Here is a 26,135-nt window from a genome sequence, read left to right as displayed (position 1 = left end):
CAAATGATACTATAGATTCAACGAGTAAAGCTAGAATTTTTTGTACGAAAATATTTTAGAGAGCCGTGTTAAGGCTTGTAATATAACCTAACTTAGACATATATATATATATATATATATATATATATATATAATATATATATATATATATATATATATGACAGAATCATTCATCTGATGTATTTGAATGTAATTTCTCTATCTCTTTCACTCTGATTTATATGCGTACTCACACGCAAACGCATAATTCTGTCTTACATTCTTCCTCAATGCGAATCAGATGATCATACATTTCTCAGAATATATACGCATGCATATGCAATTTAGAGTTTGCATGTATACCTTTCGTCTTTCATTCATTTGAATATTCAAATATGTAGATACGTACAAGCATGCTTATATAAAGAAGGGGGCTGTATGGATTGAAAAAGGGGGCAGACAAATCAGTATGTTTAATAATTAAAGATGGCTTAAATTTTGAAACTTGTCCAAAAACTTTGGTGAAGTTAAATGAAATTTTATGGATGCAAATTTTATTTTGCCCTTCCGTTAGAACTAAAGGTGGGAGTCAGAAGAAATGCTGATGTTTCATGACTGACTTACATTCAGAATATTTATGTCAATTCAACAGAAGAATTTATAGTAACACACACACAAACACACACACACACACACACACACACACACACACACACACACACACACACACACGTACACACACAGACATACAGAATGAGGATTTCTTTCTTGTATTTGGATGGCAAGATGCTTGATGTGGTCTCGTGTGCTGAAACATTGTTGTATCTTGGGAGAGTTATTATGCCAGTAATGAACACACGCACTGATTATATTTCACTTCTTTATTTTTATTTAACAGGCTTGAAGCAGACTTGGGATAAGGACGGCATGACATTGATTAGATTGCCAGTGGTGAGGAAAGGACTTCGACGGACCTAGCTGATTGATTGTTTGACCAAATGATTAATCAAACAATTGATTATTAATTAACTGGTTAAATAGTTAACCAGTTGAAAATAAAAATAAGGACGTGAAATAGAACCAGTGCGTGTGTTTATTATCGGAATAACGACCTTCCCGAGATACAGTAACAAAAACAAAAAAACAATAAAATGGTGCAAACTAATCTCGTATACATGTTTAAAAAATGGATGTTGTCTTTATCTCACCTATTAACTTCCATTCTCCATTTCTTATAAAACTCGACGTATCTCCGTTACCGTCTCCATCAAGTTGAAGGTCAAGGTAACGCCCATCGTGGGTCCACGAACCAAATTTGAGTGTACACTTCTGATCATCAAAGGGAAACCAGGCGATGTCAATCTGACATGTACTTTTGAACATACCAGGAGGTACCCAGTGACAAAATCCATTGTAAGAGACCAGAACGTTTGTCGGGTATGTGGCATCAAACACTTCGTTAGCACTAGAATAGAATTCAACAAAAAAAAAAAACAGAAACAAATAAATAAAATAGAAATAACATAAAAAAACGTTAATGTTAAAATATATTTAAAAAATGAGCTCAAATTTGTGTGGTTATATATATATATATAAAGTTAATCCAAACAAGAAAGCACAAAAAAACATAACAACGCGAGGACGTGGAACAAATATAGTATTATTGGACGCTCAGGAAAGAAGGAGGGTTTAACGTTTCGAGCGGAGCTCTTCGTCGGAAACATAGGAGAAGGAAAGATCCAGAGAAGGGAAGATAGAGGAAAAAAAATCGCCAACGGTACACACGAGATCACATTTAATATATATGTTAAAAATGGGCAAAGCCGGTTTATGGGATAACCTTGGGTTTCTCGTCCATAAAGGGTTTAGATTTTTATTTGACGGGGGATTGGAATCAAATCCCCATGATAAACGGAGATGTGTGTGTTTGTATGTGTGTCTTTGTGCTTCTGTATGTCCACCCGCCGCTTGTTTAGGTTCCCGTATCTTAACGGTTTAGGCAAGAGAAACCGATCAAATACGTGCCACACTTAAACGTAAATACCGAAGTTGATTTGTTCGGCTAAACCCTTCAAGGCAGTGCTCTAGCATGACCACAATTCAATGACTGAAGTAAATAAATTATCAACAATAAAAGACTTCTTTGTTTGCTGAAATGAAGACCCTGTAGGGGCTTCAAAGAGTGAGGGTTATTGTGGAAATAGAAGTTGAAAAAATCCCAGTCAGCAGAGACAGAGAGGAAGAGAGTAAAACGGAGAAACAGAGATGGAGAAAGAGGGTGAGGGAGGGGGAGAGGGAGATACAGAGAAAGAAAGAGAACAAAACAAAAATTAGATTTCTAGCCCCAGAAATAGCAACAGGGACCCGGCATAGAAAGAAATACAGAAACATAATCAAGTAACTGGTTTTGGATTAGAATAACCTAATAAGAAGAATTACTCTGAGTTCCTGAAATGAATACAGAAATAGTATTAAAACCCATTGTTAACTTTCTTTTAAATGGAAGGTAGGGAATGAAAATAAAAAAAAAATCGGTATTACCATTTCTTCATAAATCCTGAAATTGACGAGTAACACGTTTCTGGAATAATAATTTATCAATAATAGCTGCAGCAATGAAGAAGAAATTGATCTGTCTTTGGTCTTTAGTAGCGATAAAACGATCAAATATTTAAATATTTTTTAGAAGAAGACCTCAAGCCAATGTGGGAGCCTCAATATTGTAGCTCACCTCCTAGAAATAACAGTCAAATTTTCATCATATCATGAACAACGTTCTGAAGCGATGGAATACATATTGAATAAGGTGGTTTGGAGTGTATTGTGTGAGAACGGAAAAAAACGGCTTGGTTATAGCCGGAACGTCTATGGCCATAGGGTGGTTCGATCAGTGTAGACCTGGAGTTAAACAAGAACAAAACAATATCATCATTGAATAAGGTTATCATTTAAAGATGATTTCTGAAGTCTTCTGAAGCAGCAAACCACAAATTTGAGGTAATCTTACTTCCAAATATATACGTCTCCGTTTATCACAGGGGTTTGATTCTAACCCACCATCAAATAATAAAGAAAAACACACACACCAAAACATTTTGATAAATGAATCAGTGATTCAACGCCACACACTGTAATAGATTCATTGGTATCAAACTCGTGGTCCACAGTAGAAAAGCTTCCGCCGTCACGTATTTTCTTGATCACCTCTATCTTCTGTAGAAGATACACTCGTTTTGCGACGTTTGTTAGGGTCAGGCGTCTTCGTATATTTTTTCTGTTCCCTGATCTTATACTGATGGGTACGAGTACATGAAACCGCATAAAAAATGTGCAGCCTCGCAGCACGGCCATGTAAACATAAGCGATAGTTAGTGCATTCTGGATAGCTGAGTAATGTACGTGGTCACCGGGGCGTGTTTTTGCAGTAGAAGTAGCACCGGACTCGCGGTGGTAAGATCGCTGTTTCGATTCCCAGACCGGGCGTAGTGAGTGTTTATTGACCAAAAACATCTAAAGTTGCACAAGGCTCCGGCAGGGGGTGAGTGGCGAACCCTGGTGTACTCTTTCACCACAACTTTCTATCACTTTTTCTTCATGGTTCTGTTGTACCTGTATTTCAAAGGGGCTAGACTTGTCAAACTCTGTGTCACGCTGAATCTTCCCGAGAACTACGTTAAGGGTACACGAGTCTCTGGAGTGCGTGCTCAGCCACATGCACGTTAATTTCACGAGCTGGCTGTTCCATTAATCGGATCAACTGGAACCCTCGTCGTCGCAACCGACTTAGTGCCACGATATATTTATGTGTATATATATATATAATATATTATATATATATATATATATATAATATATATATATATACGTATATATATATATATGTATATATGTATATATATGTATATATATATATATATATATATATATATATATATATATATACCTACACATATGTATAAATATATATATTTAGATATATACCTACACATATGTATATATATATATATTTATAAATATATACCTACACACACACACACACACACACACACATATATATATATATATATATACATATATATATATATATATATATATATATATATATATATATATATACATATATATATATAACTATAGATATATACCTACACAGATGTGTGTATATATATATATATACATCTTCACATATGTATATATATATATATATTATATATATATATATATATATATATATAAACACGTGTAGTCTATTTACTAATTATATACTATTTATTTATTATTTCGTACTTTAGTTTTAGGTAAATGTTTCATCGTATCTTTAATTTTTTTCTATATGGTATGATTTAAGCATATCATTGTTGAATTGCTACATGGTGGTTATTCTCTAATTCATATACATATAATGCATATATATCTGTCTGTCTGTCTATCCATCTGTTTATCTATTTATCTGTCTATAGAAAATCATCTCGTATTTCAGAAAATCTGAAACATGTATAATGTAGCTATATGTATTCTGCCTATTTAATTTACTACAAGACCAACTATCTATTATATGCAGGTCAGGACGGCTGTTAATGTAATATTGTGTTAGGATACAGCCAACGCATATCGATTTAGATTAAAAATTCGTCTGAGCAACCGAAGAAATGTTGGTATATCTTCTCTAGTGAGAGACAGTTATTCCGAAACAGATCTGTTATAAAATTTCAGATACTTTTCATTTTACTTGCGAGAACGGGAAGTATTCACATCATTTCAGCCGTTACATATTGCTTTTATATAAATAACTGCAAGAAAATCACTATTTTCCTTTCATAGAACTTTGTGTCTTTGAGACACACGAGAGGGTGTGGAAAAGTTCCTGGCTTTGGGTAAAAGAAAATACAGGAGGATCAGTTAATTATGATTTTATTCAACATAATCACCTCTCAGATTCACATACTTATTGCAGCAGGCCTTCGGTTATTCTAATCCTTGTAAAAAAAACTCGGAAGGCCTTTCGCGATACCCTTAAAGCTAAGAAGTTTTCAACACCCTCTCGTGCAACCTTACTGATTCCCTGTTCTTTACATCTTGTCACCTCTGCTGAAGAAATCTCTTCCCAGACACCCCCTACACGTATTAGATACTAGGTGATACATCTAATTTGTGCAAGAATTTCTATGTATCAGGAAACGCTGTGCAGCAGATGAATTCCGTTTCAGTATATTACCATTTTGTTCTTTTCCATGGCAGTTCGAAAGTTAAATGTAATCCAAACGAGAGTTAAAATACTAAACATATGACAGTTATTAAAACTTAATCTATAACTTGCATAGAATTTTTTACTTGTTTCAGTCATTAGACTGCAGCCATGTTGGGGCATCGCTCTGAAGAATTTTTAGTCGAATATTTAGTCGAATATTCTAAAAGCCTGGTACTTATTCTCTCGGTATCTTTTGCCGAACCGCTAAGTCACGGAGATGGAAACACATCAGAACCGGTTGTCAAACGGTGGTAGAAAGACTAACACAAACACAAGCACGTGTGTGTGTGTTTGTGTGAGCGTGTGTAATGAGTGTATATGCCATATTTGGGTGATTTTCCCCTTCACAAACACCCATCCAACCTATTCTGGCCTCCGAAAACATTGCTTACATAGCCACCGCATACAGCGGTGTTAAGTTATTGCATATACCAATTTACATAATGAACGCATTCCTGGAGCTGGTATGCAAGGACGAAAGGTTTATAGGTAGGTGGTATTTCGTCATGCAGTCTTTATATACCAGCCTCAGGAATGCGTTTAGTATTTAAATTGGTATATCCAATAACTTAACACCGCTGTATGCGGTGGCTATGTAAGCAATATTTTCGGAGGCGAGAATGGGTTGTTGGATGGCTGCTGATGAAGGGGCAAACCATCCGGAATATGGCATATATACACACATTACCCATTTTTCTCTTCGATCTTATTGTTAGTTTACATCTGACATCTCGATTCGAAACGTTGTAGCAAAAATTAACGATGGCTATAATTTCTATAACAAAATAATTTACATAGCACTATTAACGTAGTAGGACGTGGTATTGTCTTATAAAAAAACATTTGATATACTTTATAGTATGTTATGGTTGCATAACGAAATACCACGTCTCTCTCTCTCTCTCTCTCTCTCTCTCTCTCTCTCTCTATATATATATATATATATATATATATATATATATATATATATATAACATTTTACTTACTTTTTTACTTTTTATTTGTTTCAGTCATTTGACTGTGCTATGCTGGAGCACCACCTTTAGTCGAGAAAATCGACCCCAGAACTTATTCTTTGTAAACCTAGTACTTATTCTATCGGTCTCTCTTGCCGAACCGCTAAGTGACAGGGACCTAAACACACCAGTATCGGTTCTCAAGCGATGTTGGGGGGGGGGGACAAACACAGACACAAACATATACATACACACACACACATATATATATATATACGACGGGCTTCTTTCAGTTTCCGTTTACCAAATCCACTCACAAGGCTTTGGTCAGCCCGAGGCTATAGTAGAAGACACTATATATATATATATTATATATATATATATATATATATATATATACACACACGACGGGCTTCTTTCAGTTTTCCTCTATCAAATCCACTCACAAAGCTTTTGTTGGCCCGAGCCTAGAGTAGATGACACTTTCCCAAGGTGCTACGTGGTAGGACTGAAGCCATGTGGTTGGGAAGCAAGCTTCATGCCGCACAGCCACGGCTGCGTCACATATTTTGTGAAAATTGAAAGCAGTTGAAGATTGAAGTGAGATCAGTAATTCAATGGTACTTTTTTCAACGCTGGAACAATCAGAAACCAGAACATGAAATGATGTAACTGAACACCATTAGATATTTAATTTGTTATTCTGTGTCGCCATTATATGAACTCGTAACCTTTGTCAGCATTCGCTATATTATTCACACAGTAACAGTACAGTTCATTTAATACTTCTGTTATTTGTGGTTTTATGACGCCATGATTTTCCATTTTGCATGACGTCATCTTATGCTATTGTATGGTGCCGACAGAACCAATTATATTGTTCTAGAACCCCATAAAGAAGTTTGAAAATTCAAATATATTAGGTACGTGCAAAACAGGAATTTTCAAAATCTTGGCATCAGATTTCATTCGGTGAAAATTTAAGCAAGCTGGACTACTCTTTCTAGAGTCATCACAATTAAAAGTTCTTTTCAAAACGAAGTAAGATCAATTATGAAATGCAATTTATAGACAAAGTAATGTATTTTTGTGTCATTAGTAAAAAAAATCCTGTATTTTATAAACTTGATACATAAATACAGAACTCACACTTTTGTAGTTTTGTTTTTAATATAACATATAAACATATAGTCGCAGGAATGACTGTGTGGTAAGAAGCTTGCTTACCAACCACATGGTTTCGGGTTTAGTCCCCCCACTGCATGGCACCTTGGGAAAGTGTCTACTACTATAGCCTTGGGCCAACTAAAGCCTTGTGAGTGGGTTTGGTAGAGGGAAACTGAAAGAAGCACGTCGTATATATATATATATATATATATATATATAATATATATATATATATATATATATATAGTTAATCCAAACATGAAAACACAAAGAGAAAACACAACAACGCGAGGACATGGAACAAATATAGTATTATTGGACGCTCATGAAGGAAGGGAAGAAGGAGGGTTTAACGTATCGAGCGAAGCTCTTCGTCAGAAACATAGGAAAAAGAAGAAAAAAATATATATGTATGTATGTATTTGTGTGTTTGTTCCTCCACCATCGCTTGACAATTGATGTTGGTGTGTTTACATCCCCGTAATTTTGCGGTTCGGCAAAAGAAACTGATAGAATAAGTACTAGGCTTACACAGAATAAGTCCTGGGACCAATTTGCTCGACTAAAAGCGGTGCTCCAGCACAGCCGCAGTCAAAATGACTGAAACAAGTAAAAGAATATAAGAATTGCAAATATGTATTTTACTTGTGTATTGGCACAACATATTCTTGAAAATACAGTTCTCATCAAAATTATGAAGAGCATTTGTAGAAGATAGAAAAAAAATGACTGCATTCAGATAATTAATATGTGCAAATCAAATATTTCAATTTGTATAGGTAGCAGACGGTATGCTGATTAATTTACTAAGCTGCATTCTTTAGAAGAACAACAAATTTAATATCTAATCAAATATGCAGATTAGTTAATTAGATATGCACATCTTAAATTTACAAAGTAGAGGCAATAATTCTTCAAGTTTTCAATTGGGTTACATTTCTCAAGAAATGTGTTGTTTTACCATGTTTCAATAGAAATGCATTTGTGAATAATAGCTTCAAACTGTGGAGCACGGATAGTAATTTTAAGGGAGAAGTTAAGCTGATTATATCGACCCCAGGACTCAACTGGTACTTATTTCATCGACCCCACCACAGAGGATGAAAATTAAAGTCGACCTCGGCAGAATTTGAACTCGAGCGTAAAGACGGACGAAATGTCATTGTCGCTAAACATTTTGTTTCATTCGCTAACGATTTTATCAGCTCAACGCTTTAGTATTTGTGAATGATAATTGCTGTTTCAATAACATATATTCAAAATTAGTACTGCTGCTAGCTTCTTTTTCGGCCAGTTCCTCGAGTGCCTCTCTCGCTGAACGGAAAGTTTGAGAACAGTAGTAGGAAGCTTTAACATTGCAGATTCAAAATAAATGTTTAGTGTTTAAATCAATCAAACTGCGAGGAATTTTAAAGCAAAAATATACCGTCTAGCACAAATGGGCGTAGATAATCACGTGACAATGGTTCGAGAGATCGGGGTATAACACATTTAAATAGGCAGATGCATTGAATCTAAGACAAGAATATTAAATTTTGTGTGGGTGTAGCTTTTTAAATTTAGGTTAGCTGATGTGTGTGTGATATCTATATAGAAAAATTAGGTCTTTTTCAGGGCGACATAATATTTGACCAAAGTATATCTGCATGGGTCACTACTTTCAAAGCTTGCTACATTGTTAAGAAAAACACAATCTATGAATACATAAAAAGAGTAAGATCATATCTGCTTTTGTCAGAGTGCAAATCGTATTTTTAATTTTGCGAAATCTGCGAATTTTACTGTGTGTGTGTGAGTGCATGTATGTGTGCATGAGTGATTTTATGAGTATGCAGGGTCCTTGTATGCGGATGTGATTTGTGTATTTATAAATCTTCATAGAGATATGCTTGAGTTTCACCCGGATCTACAGAAAGTGAACATACGGTTCTTAATAAATAAGTATATTTTAGTAACACCAGTCATTCTCGATTTATTTCATTTTGAGTTTCTTAAGACGGAATATCATCACTTACTGCTCTGATTATTTACATCCTGTTTCTAAATTATGGGAAAATTTTAAGGACGGAAATACTAACGTAACCGAATCTACTTGCCTTTAGCAACATATGAGGTTAAATTTGTCTTCAACTGTTGTTCGGTGTTAATGAAACGAAACAATGAACTTGAGACAGGGGCATTAGTTTTCAAGTCAGCCACCTACAGTGAAATAGTTATAGTCTATTGATGCTAATAAAGTAGGTATTTAAATAGAAACACAAGATAGGAGTCTCTGTAGATCATTTCAATTATTGTTTCTAATTTAATCATCAAAGAGAAAATAGAGAAGAAAAAAAAAGATGGAGTGAGCGAGAGAGAGTGAGAGAGTGAGTGAGAGAGAGAGGTAGCGATAGTGAGAGAGAGTGAGAAAGAGAGTAAGGGAGAGAAATAGTGAGTTTGTTACAGACATGATTAAACAACTACTTTGCTGAACCTCTTGATACATTATTCGAGTTCAGTTTTCTCCATGGGAATGTTGATATATTCTGACAAAGTAACAAGATATATATATTGTAAGGCGAACGCATATAATCAATACAGTAATTACTGGTATTTAATCTATTGGCCTTAAAATTATGGTATTTGAAATTTGTAGGATCTCTGAAATCGTTCCAGACTGAGCCGCTACTTCTCTGAATTGAGAGACCACAGCTCCGGTACTATGGATATGTGGTTAGAATGTCGCAGGAAAGAACCAAAAGCCGGATTCTTCAAACCGAACCAAGCATCAGGAGTGCTAGGGGTAGGCCAAGAACAGGGTGGTTGGATAATGTCCATAGTCTCAGTTGGTCCAGCTTGGGAATCCACATGGGAAGTTAAATGATGGTTGCTTCTGAGAAAACCCAATAAAAGAAGTGACTGTCGCCTCTACCCTCGTGACTCTCTCAGGAATAGTGAGTGGAGAAGATGGATGGAAAAAAAATTTGTACAATGCAGTACTGGATTTGATAGGACAAAGTATACACCGCACAGTGATCTACTACTTAGAATAAGTCCTAAACAATTTAGAAATATTAGAATAAAACTAGGAGCAGCAGTGGTTTACAGGTATCAAAAGCATAAAAGGAAGTAATATGTCTCGAGAATTTAACAAAATCTAAAATGTCTGCATCGATCCTATAAGCTCAAGAAGCGGAGATAATCACAGTTTCTGCGAGGTTTAAGGAACCGAAAATACAAAACTCCTGCTTCTGGACAGGACACAAGTTCGTCGAAGGATTAATTCTTCAGCTCTTTCAAGTTCACCTCCTCTCCTGGGTTTGGCCTTGTCATGGCGAGTGGGCTTGCATGTTTCATGTGCTTCCTATGAAAGCCCCTCTGACACCAATGCTCTAACTTCCGGAAGATGAAGCTCCGCATTTACAACGCATCGGTCCTCTCCATCTTCCTCTATAGTGTAGAAACGTGGTCCCTCTTGAAGACGTTGGTCAAGAAGATCGACGGTTTCGATAGCAGAGCCCTGAGAACCATTGAGAACATCACATCAGGTGGTACCATCACGTTACCAACGAAGAACTGCGTGCGCGCACGCATCAGCCTGCAGCCTCCCACCTTATAGCTATCCGTTGTATGCACCGGTATGGACATGTCCCCTGTCTCCCACTAGATCATCCTACCACGGCCTTAGTCTCATTTGACGTAGCAGCTGCGGGCTGGAAGAAGCCTCGTGGCAGACCCCTCACCAGATGGCTAGACGTAATTAAGAAAGATCTCCAGAAGCTCGACGCCACCTAGGATGCAGAGGGGCTGGCAGGTGACCACCGACGATGGAGAGCACTGATGGACTTTGTAGGCTCGTCGCAATGATGGCATCTCTGGGACCACTAACTTTGGATGACCTCAGCCCCATCAAGTAAGAGCATGAAGCAAGCAAGCAACTCTTCCTATCACTAATTTTAAGCTGAATGAACTGAATCAATACTCTTTTCCTCTTTTACTTGTTTCGGTCATTCAACTGTGGCCATACTGGAGCACCGTCTTTAGTAGAGCAAATCGACACCACGATTTATTCTTTGTAAGCCTAGTACTTATTTTATCGGTCTCTTTTGCCGAACCGCTAAGTTACGGGGACGTAAACACACTAGCATCAGTTGTACAGCGATGTTGGGGGGACAAACACAGACACACAAACGTATATACACACATATACACACACACATATATATATACATATATATAACGGGCTTCTTTCAGTTTCCGTCTACCAAATCCACTCACAAGGCTTTGGTCGGCCCGAGGTTATAGTAGAAGACACTTGGTCAAGGTGTCACGCAGAATCATGTGGTTGGTAAGCAAGCTACTTACACAAAGGCACTCCTACGCCTGTTAAAGAAACGTGAAATGAAGTGCCTTGCTCAAGGACATCGTATCAACTGGTTAGAAACTTGAACCTACATCGTAGTGAGCAGGAGGATAACACTCAGATCAGTACGCCACGCTCTTTACAGCAAGCTGCATATATTCATCAAGCGGATATACTTTTACATTGAACTACGTGACGATAACCAGAAAAAAATGGCTGGCTGACTGGCTGTATAAAGTACTAAATTACGCCTGACTAATTCTCTTTCACCAAAATTTCTGGCCTTCTCTCTAAATAAGAAACTATTTTACGTAACTCAAATCACTAACTGTTAGAAATAGTCACGTAAACGTCTAGGGAAAACTTATCTACAGTGGCCTGACCACCACTGTGGGTCGTCATGACACGTGATTAAAACTGAAGTTAAGTTCTGTGGCTGATGAAAGAGTTAACTATATCTGTGACATAAAGCTTGGCTAAATGGTACTGCTGTTCTTTTGATGAACAAAACCAATAATTTTAGTTTCTAACTCTTAAATGCCATATCGAACCAACTCTACGAGTAATTTTGAATTTCATGATGGGAGACTTTCATTTCATTCCTAAATAATATTCTTAGAAGGCCAACATTTCCCATTTTCGAAACTCCTAAAAGACCCAGGCATCTGTTACGTTTGTTAAGGCATCTGTTACGTCATGTGATTTCCCTCATAATTCATTCATTTTTCGTGAAGGTACATAGCCTAGTGGTTACGGTGTTGCCTTCACGACCAAAGGATACTGATTTCGATTCCAAGACTGGGCGCTGCATTGTGTCTTTGAGTAAAACACTTCATTTCACATTGCTTTCGTCCACTAAGCTCTAAATGAGTGAGTCTGCGACGGAATGGTGTCCCGTTCAAGGGCGATGTTTTGATTTCGGCCACTTACGCGTCATAAAAACCTATTGGTCTTAAGGTCTTGAGACACTGACACCAAGACGATTTGTCTCATTTCATAAATATTTTTAGAGTGTTTTGCATATTTTAATTGTTTCTATTATGAAAAACTTCACTCACAAAAGTCGTTAGCCTAAAAGTATACCATGATTTTCATCGCTTAGAGAGAGAAGAGCAGCACTTCTGACGCGTCCAGACTGACAAGAGAAAGAGAGAAGTAAGGCGGCGAGCTGGCAGAATCGTTAGCACGCCGGGCGAAATGCGTAGCCGTATTTCGTCTGCCGTTACGTTCTGAGTTCAAATTCCACCGACGTCGACTTTGCCTTTCATCCTTTCGGGGTCGATTAAATAAGTACTAGTTACGCACTGGGTCGATATAATCGACTTAATCCGTTTGTCTGTCCTTGTTTGTCTCGTCCGTGTTTAGCCCCTTGTGGACAGTAAAGAAATAGGCATTTCGTCTGTCTATACGTTCTGAGTTAAAATTCCGCCGAGGTCGACTTTGCTTTCATCCTTTCGGGGTCTATAAATTAAGTACCAGTTACGCACTGGGGTCGATGTAATCGACTTAATCCATTTGTCTGTCCTTGTTTGTCTCCTCTATGTTTAGCCCCTTGTGGGCAATAAACAAAATAAGAGAAAGAGAGAAGTTATCCTCAACCGGAGACCGGTCCAAATGTCTGCAACAAAGCCAACTGTATTAAACTAAGAGTACTTAAACATCATGTAGTGATGTTAAATCAGAACAGATTGGGTTAACAATATATTCAACGTCTATCTGGATCGACTCCAGTTAATATATTTTTAGTAGCCAAATTTTGCAGCATCTTTCTCGGTGTCAAAACAGTTGGTGTAGAGGCTACAGCTATTTGAAGAAAGATTGTATTTGAAGTGGAAGCCAAACTTATATTTTCTGTAACTGTGCTGTAATAAGTGTGGATGCCGTGGAAGCATTAATGTAACGCTGATTTCCTTGCGGATTGAAATCAGAAGAATGTAGGTAAAATATAAAATAGGACAATTGATTTCTCGATTAGCAGCAATGCTTCGGACGATATAAAAGCAGGAGAAACATGGAAATGTATGGTATCCAAGAACTTAAGAGAGTTGAAACTACTACTACTACTAGACGAAACTAGGTTGCGAACTTTTACATAATTAGAAATGGAAAAAAAAATAACGAAAAGCATAAAATGATGTTTTAATTTTTTCCTTTTTATGTTCTCAGATTAAATTGCTTGTTGAATCGTTTTGCAAAATCTCTGTTGGAAATGCCGATCTGATATTAATATGCAAATATCGATTCGATATCATGCTTACATGAAAAGTAGCATAAACGTTGGGTGTTCAATTCATACAGTAGGCCAGCTTCTGTAAATAGTTTTTCTTCAGTTATAGGATTACATTCAGCGTTGACATTTTGATGGCATTAATCCTTTTTTCTTTCTCTTTCTTTCAAGAGACAAAGATTAAAGTGGTCACCCTACTGTAGTTTTCATGCTTCAGTGAATCTCGGGGACGGAATATATTTTCAGATATGAAATGAAGTTTAATGTCACAGGTTGAAATATATTTGGTATAAGCAGATTGGTTGATATTTTTGACGGATATAACAGATGTGTTTATATAATACATCATTACCATAATGCTTGCGTTTTTCAATGAAGTGTAAACGATATATCATTAGGCATATATTAATAAAATTTTCTACAGTTGTGTTTTTGCATGACTTCTAGAATATATCTCTTAAGACATACACAAATATTATATTTTATATATATATATATATATATATATATATATATATATATATATATATCTTTGCAAGGTTTAATTTTGGAGAAAACAAAATAGCTCTTACGAAAATGTTTAATATTAATACATATTAATATATTTACTTACTGATTTCTAGGCTAAAATCTAATTTTAAAATGTTTTCGTTTTGCTTGTCAGTAATACATTATAGATAAGCAAAATTCCCGATGTTTTAAATTACTCGTATGTAACAGAAACTACATGGGAGGAACAAGTTATTTCTTTATTTCTATTTTATCTCATCTATGAAAAAAGATGCAACTATATACTCTATCACGGGTCTTTTAACGATTGGATAACTACCTATTTGTATCAACAAAACCTTCTACTTCTTGTAGTGTGTACCAGAGCAGATTAACTAGTTCGCGTCTTGCATCTTACCATATTTTACAAAATGTCCCAACGGGCGAGTATTAACATTATTCTATTCGTAGGAAGCTCTAATGCATATAATCCTGCGTAACCCCTTCGTTATATCATCATAGTGATGCCATTGTAACGGACTCAGTGACAACGACCATCCAATGGAAATGAAATCTCAACTGCCAAATCTCCATTTAACTGTGAGCATTGATCTGAACTAAGTTTCAAATACAACGTTATGAGAATAAACATCAAATGCAAACCGTAGGCATACACATGTCGTATCACTCATGTCGACGTCTGTAAAGTATGTTTATTAAGAAAACGTTTATGGTAAGTCAATATCAAGTTGAGTTGTATGCATTTTAATAATGAAATATATTTCCTACGTGTTGTGTTGAGAAAATCCATGCTTCAGAATATAGAAAAAAAAATCATTAATCGAAATTCCGATGATGAATTGAAACCAGTTTAAAACTCAATGATAATATTTAGCAATGGGATCATGACGAAACTACTGACGATGTCTCACTGGACATTTCACTGGACATTAAAAGAGACATAAAATCAGATACACAATATCCGAAAATAAACATTAATGCGATATCTAGAGCCAATCTTTTACAAATATACTTGTAGAATCTCTTTCTTGCACTTGTTAAAAATTTCAGTCGCATTCCAGTCTCAGAAAACTTGTAAACTGATATATATATATGTCTACAGTCTGTCCACAAAACTCCTCACTCGTATTGTTCAATTAAATGGAGTTGCATGAAACGATCGTACCGCATTACCTCTCGATATCCTTGTTGCGTATTTTGATTTTAATCATCTTACTTTGAAATTGTATGGATAATACCGTACTAAATTCTGGTGCCTCAACTTATATTCATCTGAATCTAAATTTTTGCTGAACTCATTTACCATACCCAAAGTATATATACACACGCTACCATACCCAAAGTATATATACACACACAAAGCAATCAGAATCAATAAGCTCCTTAAATTCCAATCTGTCTTGATTCGCATATCCTATCGACAAATACAGACGGCCGACAACCGTTGCAGCGAATGTAACTGAGAAGTGATTCATCGCTGTAATTAGTTTGGTAATTTGATATGTTGAATACTATATTTAATGGTTGATTAAAGTAAATACCTAAAATGATGGGATGTGTGAGTTATGTTCAATTAAGTATACTATTTCTTTTCCAAACCATTTCGTCTCTACCGTGCTCATACATACAAAAGTAGTAGAACCGTAAATATACTAGTTAGCCTACACTAAGAAGGAGCATTGACCGTATCGATACCTCCCGGTTTAGGGGAGCCAGCAAAGGCCTTGGGTACAATATTTTTCTCCAGAGCAAACTGACTAGAAAGTATTGGGTTACTTCAAACCACTGTAAATATTAAATGATAATTACATTAGATCAATGGCTTTTAAGGTCCGATCAAGTTAGTTTTATCTAAATCTTTTGTGGTAAACACCATCATTAAAAGAAAGGAAAGCGATTTAGGAATAAACTAGATAGGGGAGATAATCGACGTGCCCAGACTGCCGCATTGTACAACATACGATAAATTAACACGAGTCAGAATGAATGATAACTCGAGAGAGACATGATATGTCTGAAACACGGGATATGTGGTTGTGACTCATTACGATTCATTATCAATTCTGGATACAAGTCCTAGGACTCACAGGCTCAGTTACCCCGTTCCCATGGCATATAAGTGACCGAAATCATAACATTCTTCCTGAACGGGACGCCAGTCCGTTGGAGGTTTGCTTTACTTGGGAGTAATGTGAAATGAGTGTTTTGCTCAAAAACACAACACATTGCTCGGTCCGACAATGTTGTGAAAAGCACCTTGGCTTTCGACGGACAACATATTTGCCATGAGTTTATTCAATGAAAATTGATCTAGAGCTAAGCAAAATCAAGGTTTACATGCATAACATCACACTGGAAACGTTAATATCGAGTTATAACAGGTCACAACGCTTTCGTTAACATGATTCTGACAAACTTCCACCATAAACAACATAATGAAGTTTATTATTTTTCTTAAATACCCTGTTTCAGAAAATGGATTTATAAAATTATAGGATTTGATCGTTTTGCGTTTTGATATTGCTCCTCTGACCGACAAAGTTAATCACACTCAGTTAACTGTTGTAAAAGGACTTCAAAGAACTGAAACGATAATCAAAGCCCAATTAACTGTAATTGTTGAGTTACCTGTAGGTAATATAATCAAGATATGATATTTTACTCAGAATGTAGGAATATTGAATTAGGGACGCACTCCAATTTGTTGTAAATTTTCTTTCTCAGATCCAAGCCCAAAGTAAAATGATTAATTGAATTTTATAGAACAGTTCTGTCAAATGCGTTAACAGAAACACAGCTTCTCGGTTTAGTGGTTAACGTTTCACATCACCTGTTATCCATATACCTGTATAGAATTACGTTCTCGACTTTGAAGTTTTCTAAAAGTGATAATTAGAATAAACCAAAGATTTTACATGAATGTCTAGCCATATTTCTAGAATCAAAAGACTTATGTAACATATAACAGATTTAGGTTTTGGAAGGTTTAATTAACCTTTGCAAACGTACTTCAGTCCAGTATTGGTCTTAGGTTTTATTCTATCATGTATGACAAAGCAATTACTTTATTACTTTTGCAGGTATTTCTTTTGAAAGATTACCTTTTACGTTGCAATTAGTTCCTTCCTTATGTTGTCGATGTTAATTGTTCCGCGGCAACGGATAACTTTTGTATATTCTAATAAGCCACAGTGTTAGAATCCTGTATTTTTAACTGTCATGAGCTTCTAGAGAATCTCTAAAAGAAGAGTGAACTAAATTTCGAATCATGCTGCCGATACAAACACAATATTTTACTTAGGTTACTTAAATTACTTAGATAAGTTTCGGCCGAAGTTGGCCCACGCCATGTCTAATTTAATAGCACTAACTGGAAGAGATACACAGTCAGCTCTTGGGGCACCATATCCCATTCGAGCAGAGAGTTATTATTTTCAGTGACATATTCGGGTGTGGGTGGTTTGTCTGGTATTTGTTGGAGATAATCATTTAGGGACCGTTTGAATGCCGTGAAATCACTTTCCTCCTTTATGTAGGCCGGCACGATGTTGAAGAGAGCAGGGCCAGTTGAGGTGAAATACTTCTGTCGTAGTGTTGGGATATGACATGAACATGATTTCTGTAGTGGACGGATGGCATGGAGGCCAATCCTCGGATGAATTTTAAAGATGGTACCTATATCGTTTGGTTAATTTTAATGGAATATTTTCCACATCATACAGATGATATAGCGCTCACGGCGGCGTAGATTCACTTTACGATTGAAATAATTCGCTGAAATGAACTATCAATTAGTGTACTTCACGTCAACAGGCATATCTAATCAGTGACAGCCTTGAACAAGACGTTTCCTGCACACAAAATAGGGCTAATGCTACACATGCTTTCAAAATAGAGTTGACTCCGCACGCGATACTGACTGAAGAAATTAACTTTCAATAGATGCTGTTATCACAATACAGGACCCATTATACACACGATGCTCTATGGAGAAAGGAAATATTCTAATATTGAATATCAAATATTAAGGGACTAGTATACTTTCTTGCATTGAAGCAGTTTTCAAGGTCCCAGGTTGTGACAGGAATGTTTCAACTGTCGAAACATTCCTGTCACAACGTGGGACCTTGAAAACTGCTTCAATGCAGGAAAGTATAATAGTCCCTTAATATTTGAAAGTCAATATTTCATCTATTCAATAAGACAATCAATACTTCATTTCAAATTATTATATATACTATATATGCTATATATTCTATATTCTACATTAATATTATAAAGAATATAAATAAAACATAAAAAACAGACAGAGTTGGAATTCCTTTGAATAATATATTCCTCTGTACACAATCAAACCCCTTTACATATATATATATATATATATATATATATATATATATATATATATATATGCATGTACATATATATATATATATATATATATATATATATATATATATATTATATATATATATGCATGTACATATATATATATATATAATATATATATATATATATATATATATATATATATATGGCCTGCTCGCTTAGCCAGCGTGGTGGCGTCATTCGAAGGCTAAAACAATGCGAACGCAGTGTGACCAGCGATGTGTAACAACATCTGGTGGTCTGGTCGGTCACGTGATCACGTGATATATATATATATATATATATATATATATATACATACACCTGTGTGTGTATGTGTGTGTGAATAAGCTTTCCAAAGCGATCGGCAAGGCGTCGATCTGTTTCGCCTAATTTACAGCTTTCAATGTTGATTTCTGCCAAGCAAGCGTTTATATTTGAGAAAGGTTTAACTGCAACTTATGATACAAATATTTAGGTCACAAAGGCGGTGAGCTGGTGGAATCGTTAGCATACCGGTGAAAATGCTTAGTACTATTTTGTCTGTCTTTATGCTCTGAGATTAAATTCCGCCGTAGTTGATATACCATTTCATCCATTCGAAGTCGATAAAATAGGTACCAGTGATGCACTGGGGTTGGTGTAATCGATTTACCCCTCCTCAAAATTGCTGGCCTCGTGCCAAAATTTGAAACCAATATTTAGGCCACTAGGATTAGCGCTGTCTATAAAATGAAATCATTCCATCAAAGAATCAAAATGTGATTTCAGACACGGCCGCCGAAATCTTATTAAATCAAAAAAGGAGGTGAATTCTTGAGGCCGTATGAAGCTCTTAACTGCTATCGATGCAAAATGAATATTTTATTTCCTGCTTCGGCGCTATCAACACCCTCACGCATAAAAAAGGTTATATCAGAAACAACAGTAAAATTTCTCCAGAATTATTTGGTTCAGTCTTCAGTAAGATACCTCACTTAATAAACAGTGCTTTCTTATTGAGATTTGTATTTTTCAGTTTTTACTTCAGTTGCTTTATTTGTTTTTGCAAATTATATTGATTTTTTGTTTGTTTTGTTTCATGGAATTGCAGTAAGATTTAATACCATTTATCACTTGCAATATAAGGTAAAGACTAGAGCAGAAATTGAAATAAATAGCTGCAATATATTTCGCATTGCCAGTTGTTTTTATTGCCACGATTTAAAGGTAATTCAATGTAAATGAGACAGACATTTTCCAGACACAATCTCTGAAAATACTATAACTGTTTCAACAGTGAACTTTTCATTAGACTTAGGTTTAGGTGAAATTTTCGAAGACTATTAAAACTTTTTTTTTCTTAAAAATAACGACACAAAAAAGTTTCCTATATGATAATTTAGTATTTTAAATAGACTTAAACTCTGCATTTATTGCCCACTTTTTATAACTGTTTTCTACAAGTCAGTCTCTTGGTTGTCTTACGTTGTTTTTCGAAACGGACAACGATGGTAACGATAAATAAGACCTGCAATCTTTCAGCAAATTTACACAAGAGACATTTTATTTGACACTCATTTCTCATCCTAATCCTTCAACCTTCTTTGTCTTAACCTGTTTTCATACGCTTCCTCATCAATATCATAATCATCATCATAGGCATAGGAGTGGCTATGTGGTAAGTAGCTTGCTTACCAACCGCATGGTTCTGGGTTCAGTCCGACTGCGTGGCACCTTGGGAAACTGTCTTCTACTATAGCCTCGGGCCGACCAAAACCTTGTGAGTGGATTTGGTAGACGGAAACTGAAAGAAGCCCATCGTATATATATATATATATATATATATATATATATTATATATATATATATATAAATGTATGTGTGTGTATATATTTGTGTGTCTGTGTTTGTCTCCCCAACCTCGCTTGACAATCGATGCTGGTGTGTTTACGTCCCCGTAACTTAGCGGTTCGGCAGAAGGGTCCGATAGGATAAATACTAGGCTTACAAAGATTAAGTTGTGGGGTCGATTTCTTCGACTAAAGGCGGTGCTCCAGCATGGCCGCAGTCAAATGACTGAAACAAGTAAAAGAGTAAGAGAGTAAAAGAGTAATAGGAAAATACGAAGAGACAAAATATAAAAAAAAGAATGAATGAAAAATATTTTCAGAGATGATTAAGGGATGTATTAAAAAGAAACTGTTGTATTAATGCCGAATTGCAGTTTCGATTCATTAAAGTACTTCAGTGCCTCTGCAAATCTTTATCGTTCACACTGGTAGTCTCTGTTATGTTTTACATCTATTAGTCCCAATAATATGATTCCTAACCCTAACACTACAAAAGTTCAATGTTTTAAAGCCCATTGTTACAGTTTATGGACTATCAAACACGATTTTCAGCAACTGGGACTGCCAATCGAAAATATTGTGCCGAATTTTTAAGATTTTTAAAATCTTCAAGTAATTTAAAGCGGCAACGGGCGATGCAAAGGGTTATATGGAAAACTGCTTAGTTATGGTAAGCCATTTGGAGAATGCTCAGAACAAATAAGAATGCCACTGAAACACATTCGTTCATTTTATTAGTGTTATTATAACAGTCTTCACATTTAGTTTTTCGTCCCTTTTCAGCCTTTCAACTTGATAGCACTCAGAAATTTGCGTATCATGGATCAGCGCTAATAATCTGTTCGATTGCTTATGAGGACTTTTAAAGCGGTTGGCGCGTGCTAAACCCTCGCTCAGGCTGGGAACCAAAAGCACCTGCTTATTTTAATGCTTATTTTAAGTAGTTATACTGAAGAAAACTATGTTTTTTGCTGAAGGTTAATGTTTTCGTTCTGTTAAATTCGTTCCCTTATGCCAGATCTAATAATGAAAAATTAGGGATTAAAATGTATTAATTAAACGGCTTACTCACACTGACATATACGTAAATATAAATATACATACACACATGTAAATAATGGCTCTATACCGTGTATGACTTTAAACAGCATCCAGTAGTGGGGCCCTGACCTGCCATTACTGTTGCTAGATCTACTCTAGCTTGGAGCAGTAGTATTTGCCAGGCTCCTAGCTACGGAATCGCCTCCAGAAGATGAACAGTCAGAGACACCCCAATGGACCCAGAGCAGATGTAACTCTTCAGCTCCTAAGCTGCTCATCTAAGAGGAGACAACTCTATAAAAATCTTTCATCCTGGTAGCCAATGGGTCGGCGGGATCTAACCAATACAAGTTGAAGGACAGGAGGGGACAGATTCTATTCAAAACACGCCCACAATAATAATATTCAACATGCAGATGGGTCAGAAAACCAAGATGCCTGCATCAACACCAACACACTATCTTCAGAAATCCAGTGGCGACTAAGGACACTGCGCAGCTATGTCTTGCTGGACTCTCATTCGTCAAAGTGACGAGAGAGTTGAGTCAGTCTGTGGTGTATATAATGGCAGTGATAACGAACCACCTCAAAAGGTTAAGTTTAGAAACCTAGGCTAAGGACTTTCATTGTAGTACGATTCGAACTACTATGCGCAAGTTGGTAACTTAACAACGTGGAGGGCCTTTCAGGGCCTTAAGTCAGTCTGTGGTGTATGTAATGGCGGTGATAACGAACGAGCTCAAAAGGTAAAGTTTAGAAACTTAGGCGAAGGACTTTGATTGCAGTACGATTCGAACTGTCATATGCAAGTTGGTAACTTATCAACACGGAGGGCCTGCCTTTGAAAGGCCATGAGAACAGTAGTTTGGAAGCGATCAATACCAATATAAAAAAGGTTTATTTTCTTCTCCTGATAATACAACTTGACGGGTTATAATATAATACTAATAAACAAAAAAATATTAAATGTTCGTTGCTTAATGGTTAAAAAATCTGAAGACAAGGAGACAAGGATAAAGGAATCCCATGGGTTAAAGTCTTCGACTTGGTTCCGTCACTTCGATTGTTTTCATTGACATTGAATGTACTTTTAATATCATTGCGAAAACATGAATTTCTAAGTTCCCCAGTTACCATTTCTCATAAATAAATAAAGATAATCACATAAGCATTGATATCTTTTATTTATTCTGTCCTATTACTTTCCTTATTTATATAACATTTTATCTTTTATCACTTACTTGTTGCAATCACTACTGCGGCCAGCTGGAGCACTGCCTTGATAAGTTTTAGTCGAAAATATTGACCCTAGAAGTTATTATTTTAAAAGTTCGGTACTTATTCTAGCAGTGGAGCAAGTGCAAATACAGACGAAAGGACATTCATACATACAGATACACACGCACACACACGCATATATATATATATATATATATATATATATATATATATATTATATGTAGAAAATACAAACTGGGACAAGAACGTAAAACATTTAGAAGACGATACAAAAAACACGGACGGGACATTCGAAGCCTTCAATCTTCAGTCAAGAACCGGATCATCCTAGCAATTTCGAATATATATAGCGACGTCCGTACCCTCGTTGGCCTTATGTAAGTACATATTCCTATATATATACGAAGAGTTCTTTCGCAGTTTCCGTCTACCAAATTCAGTCATAAGGCATTGGTTGTTCCATTGGTTGTTCCTATAACAGAAAACATTCACTCAAGAATCCGCGCAGCGGGACTGAACACCAAAACAAGGGGTTGCAAAACAACCTTCTTAACTACACAGCCGTGACTATAATGTTAATAAAGAACAGTTATAGTTTTCTTTTAGTTGTTACATTGTTTCTTCGTGAAAAAAAGAGAAATAAAATATATAGGCGCAGGAGTGGATGTGTGGTAGATAGCTTGCTTACCAACCACATGGTTCCGGGTTCAGTCCCACTGCGTGGCACCTTGGGCAAGTGTCTTCTACTATAGCCTGGAGCCGACCAAAGCCTTGTGAGTGGATTTGGTAGACGGAAACTGAAAAGAAGCCCGTCGTATATATATATATATATGTATGTATCTGTGTGTATATGTTTGTGTGTCTGTGTTTGTCCCCCCAACATCGCCTGACAACCGATGCTGGTGTGTTTACGCCCCCGTAACTTAGCGGTTCGGCAAAAGAGACCGATAGAATTAGTACTAGGCTTACAAAGAATAAGCCGTGGGGGCGATTTGCTCGACTAAAGGCGGTGCCCCAGCATGGCCGCAGACAAATGACTGAAACAAGTAAAAGAGTAAAAGAGTAAAAAAGAGTATACGGCTCACATCTGTCCTCGAGAGGACTAGAAACATGAATAGGAATGAAGTATACCCATTGCAAGGAAATGAGATGAATCGAAATCAAAAACTTTTGGATTGAGAGAACAAACTTTGTTAACGTTGCCGCACTCCTTTGCAACACTGGTTAATACTTGATTTGGTTATTTGATAGACCCAAATCATCCCTTCTCGAATAGGCCTATGATCAAAGACTTTCCCTCTGTATCATATCGAACGTCTTTAGCATATCAACGCCTATATTATCCAACGTCTACTTTCCTTTGTTAAGGCAGTTAGGAGTGATTATATTGAAACATGGTAGTTATATCTAGCACGCTGGGAGGCTTCACTACTGACTCGTTCGATAGCAGTTGTGTCTTTCTCCTAGGCACAACGCAGCGTGTCTGAATAGTAACCACCGCTATTCGCTTAATTGTTTGTTACCCTAATGTTCCCGAATATCTGTATCTGCAGTTGGGTATTAAACCCCAATTGATCTTGTTACTTGTTGGTACTTAAATCAGTTCTTCTTAGGAGATATTCTTTTCTATTCTAGGTGCAAGGCCTGAAATTTTGGGTGAAGGGGCCAGTCAAAAAATCGACTCCAGTACGTAACTGGTACTTAATTTATTGACCCCGAAAGGATGAAAGGCAAAGTCGACCTCAGCGGAATTTGAACTCAGAACGTAAAGACAGACGAAATACCTATTTCTTTACTACCCACAAGGGGCTAAACATAAAGAGGACAAACAAGGACAGACAAACGGATTAAGTCGATTATATCAGCCCCAGTGCGTAACTGGTACTAATTTAATCGACCCCGAAAAGATGAAAGGCAAAGTCGACCTCGGTGGAATTTGAACTCAGAACGTAACGGCAGACGAAATACCGCAAAGCATTTCGCCCGGCGTGCTAACGATTCTGCCAGCTCGCCGCCTTAGATGAAGAGATATTGGCACGAATACCAACTTAACTTCACACCAAGCCACTGTGGAACCAATCTAGTAGAAAAAAAAGTGTCTTGCGTTTGTTTTAATCCTTTTGCACTTGTAGCGTCAGTCACAAAGCCTGATATTGTGGTTGAGGCACTGGTCATGCATCGACTCCGACGCTCAAATGACACTTATTTTATCGACCCCGAAGGGATGAAAAGCAAGGTGGGCCTCGGCGGAATTTGAACTTAGAACGTAAAGCAGGAAGAAATGTCGCAAACATTTTGTTCCACTTGCTAACGATTCTACCAGTTTACTACCTTAAAAGTTTGCTATGAAATCCAACGTTAAACTCACTGTTTTCATGCATCGAATCTAGAGCAAATTTTCGTAGAAGAGATCAATCACTTTGTGTATTGATATAGTAAGAATTGATTCCAGTATTTTAAGTTGCTGAAACTCACGCCATTTTTACAGCACATCTTTTGTTTATGGCAGTGATTCATATAATTCTATCTATGAAAAAAAAATCCTACTTAAATTCAGGTAGATTAGAATGTTAAAAATTTAACGTTTTTACTAACAGACACACAGCGAAGTACTGGTGATGCCACGATACAAGCCATCAGCCAGTAAGCAGATCACCTTTAGATTTGGCCAATTGCGTTTTTCCTCCTCTGCCGATAAAAAGATCAAAAGATGCGAATATAATATTATCATTTTTTGATTCTAAAAGCGTAAAAGTTCTAAAAATACAATGTTGGTTATTGTCTTAAATCCAAAACTGATCTATTTAAATATTTATTTATTACTTCTCTCTGGTTTTATACATCGGTTGTTTGAGCCCAAGTAATATAAAATTGTATTTTGTTCGCACAACCAACTCATTTCACGCACGCTCGAACACACACATAAAGGCACACGCACACAAACACTCCTTAGCAAAATACATACCAACGCGTAATAAATACAAACCACACGGTTTCTTACACAAAACGCAAGTATAAAACCAAGTACATACACAGACATGTTCACATACACTCTCACACACGGATACAAAACGCACACATACACAAAAGCAGAGAAGACAGTTCAATTTTATACACATCATACATGAAAAGAACGTAAACTTTTACGTGTATACCCGAGACGCACACATAAATTACACATTCAAATAAACACAAATATTACAACAGTAATAAAAAAAACATACAA

At 36.3% G+C, this 26,135-nt stretch overlaps 1 protein-coding gene across 1 annotated transcript in view; it reads right to left on the bottom strand.

Annotated features, from left to right (window-relative positions):
- The window catches only part of LOC115216605 (neuronal acetylcholine receptor subunit alpha-7-like), a 974,486-nt gene that overhangs the window by 67,995 nt on the left and 880,356 nt on the right, over positions 1-26,135 (bottom strand). The window contains exon 8 of the mRNA XM_029786079.2: positions 1,188-1,444. Coding sequence (XP_029641939.1) covers positions 1,188-1,444 — 257 coding nt within the window. The remainder of the gene's footprint in view (positions 1-1,187; positions 1,445-26,135) is intronic.

The sequence above is a fragment of the Octopus sinensis genome, linkage group LG10 (genome assembly GCF_006345805.1).
Source record: "Octopus sinensis linkage group LG10, ASM634580v1, whole genome shotgun sequence".
In the NCBI taxonomy this organism is placed as follows: domain Eukaryota; kingdom Metazoa; phylum Mollusca; class Cephalopoda; order Octopoda; family Octopodidae; genus Octopus; species Octopus sinensis.
This window is presented reverse-complemented; position numbering and strand designations above follow the sequence as displayed.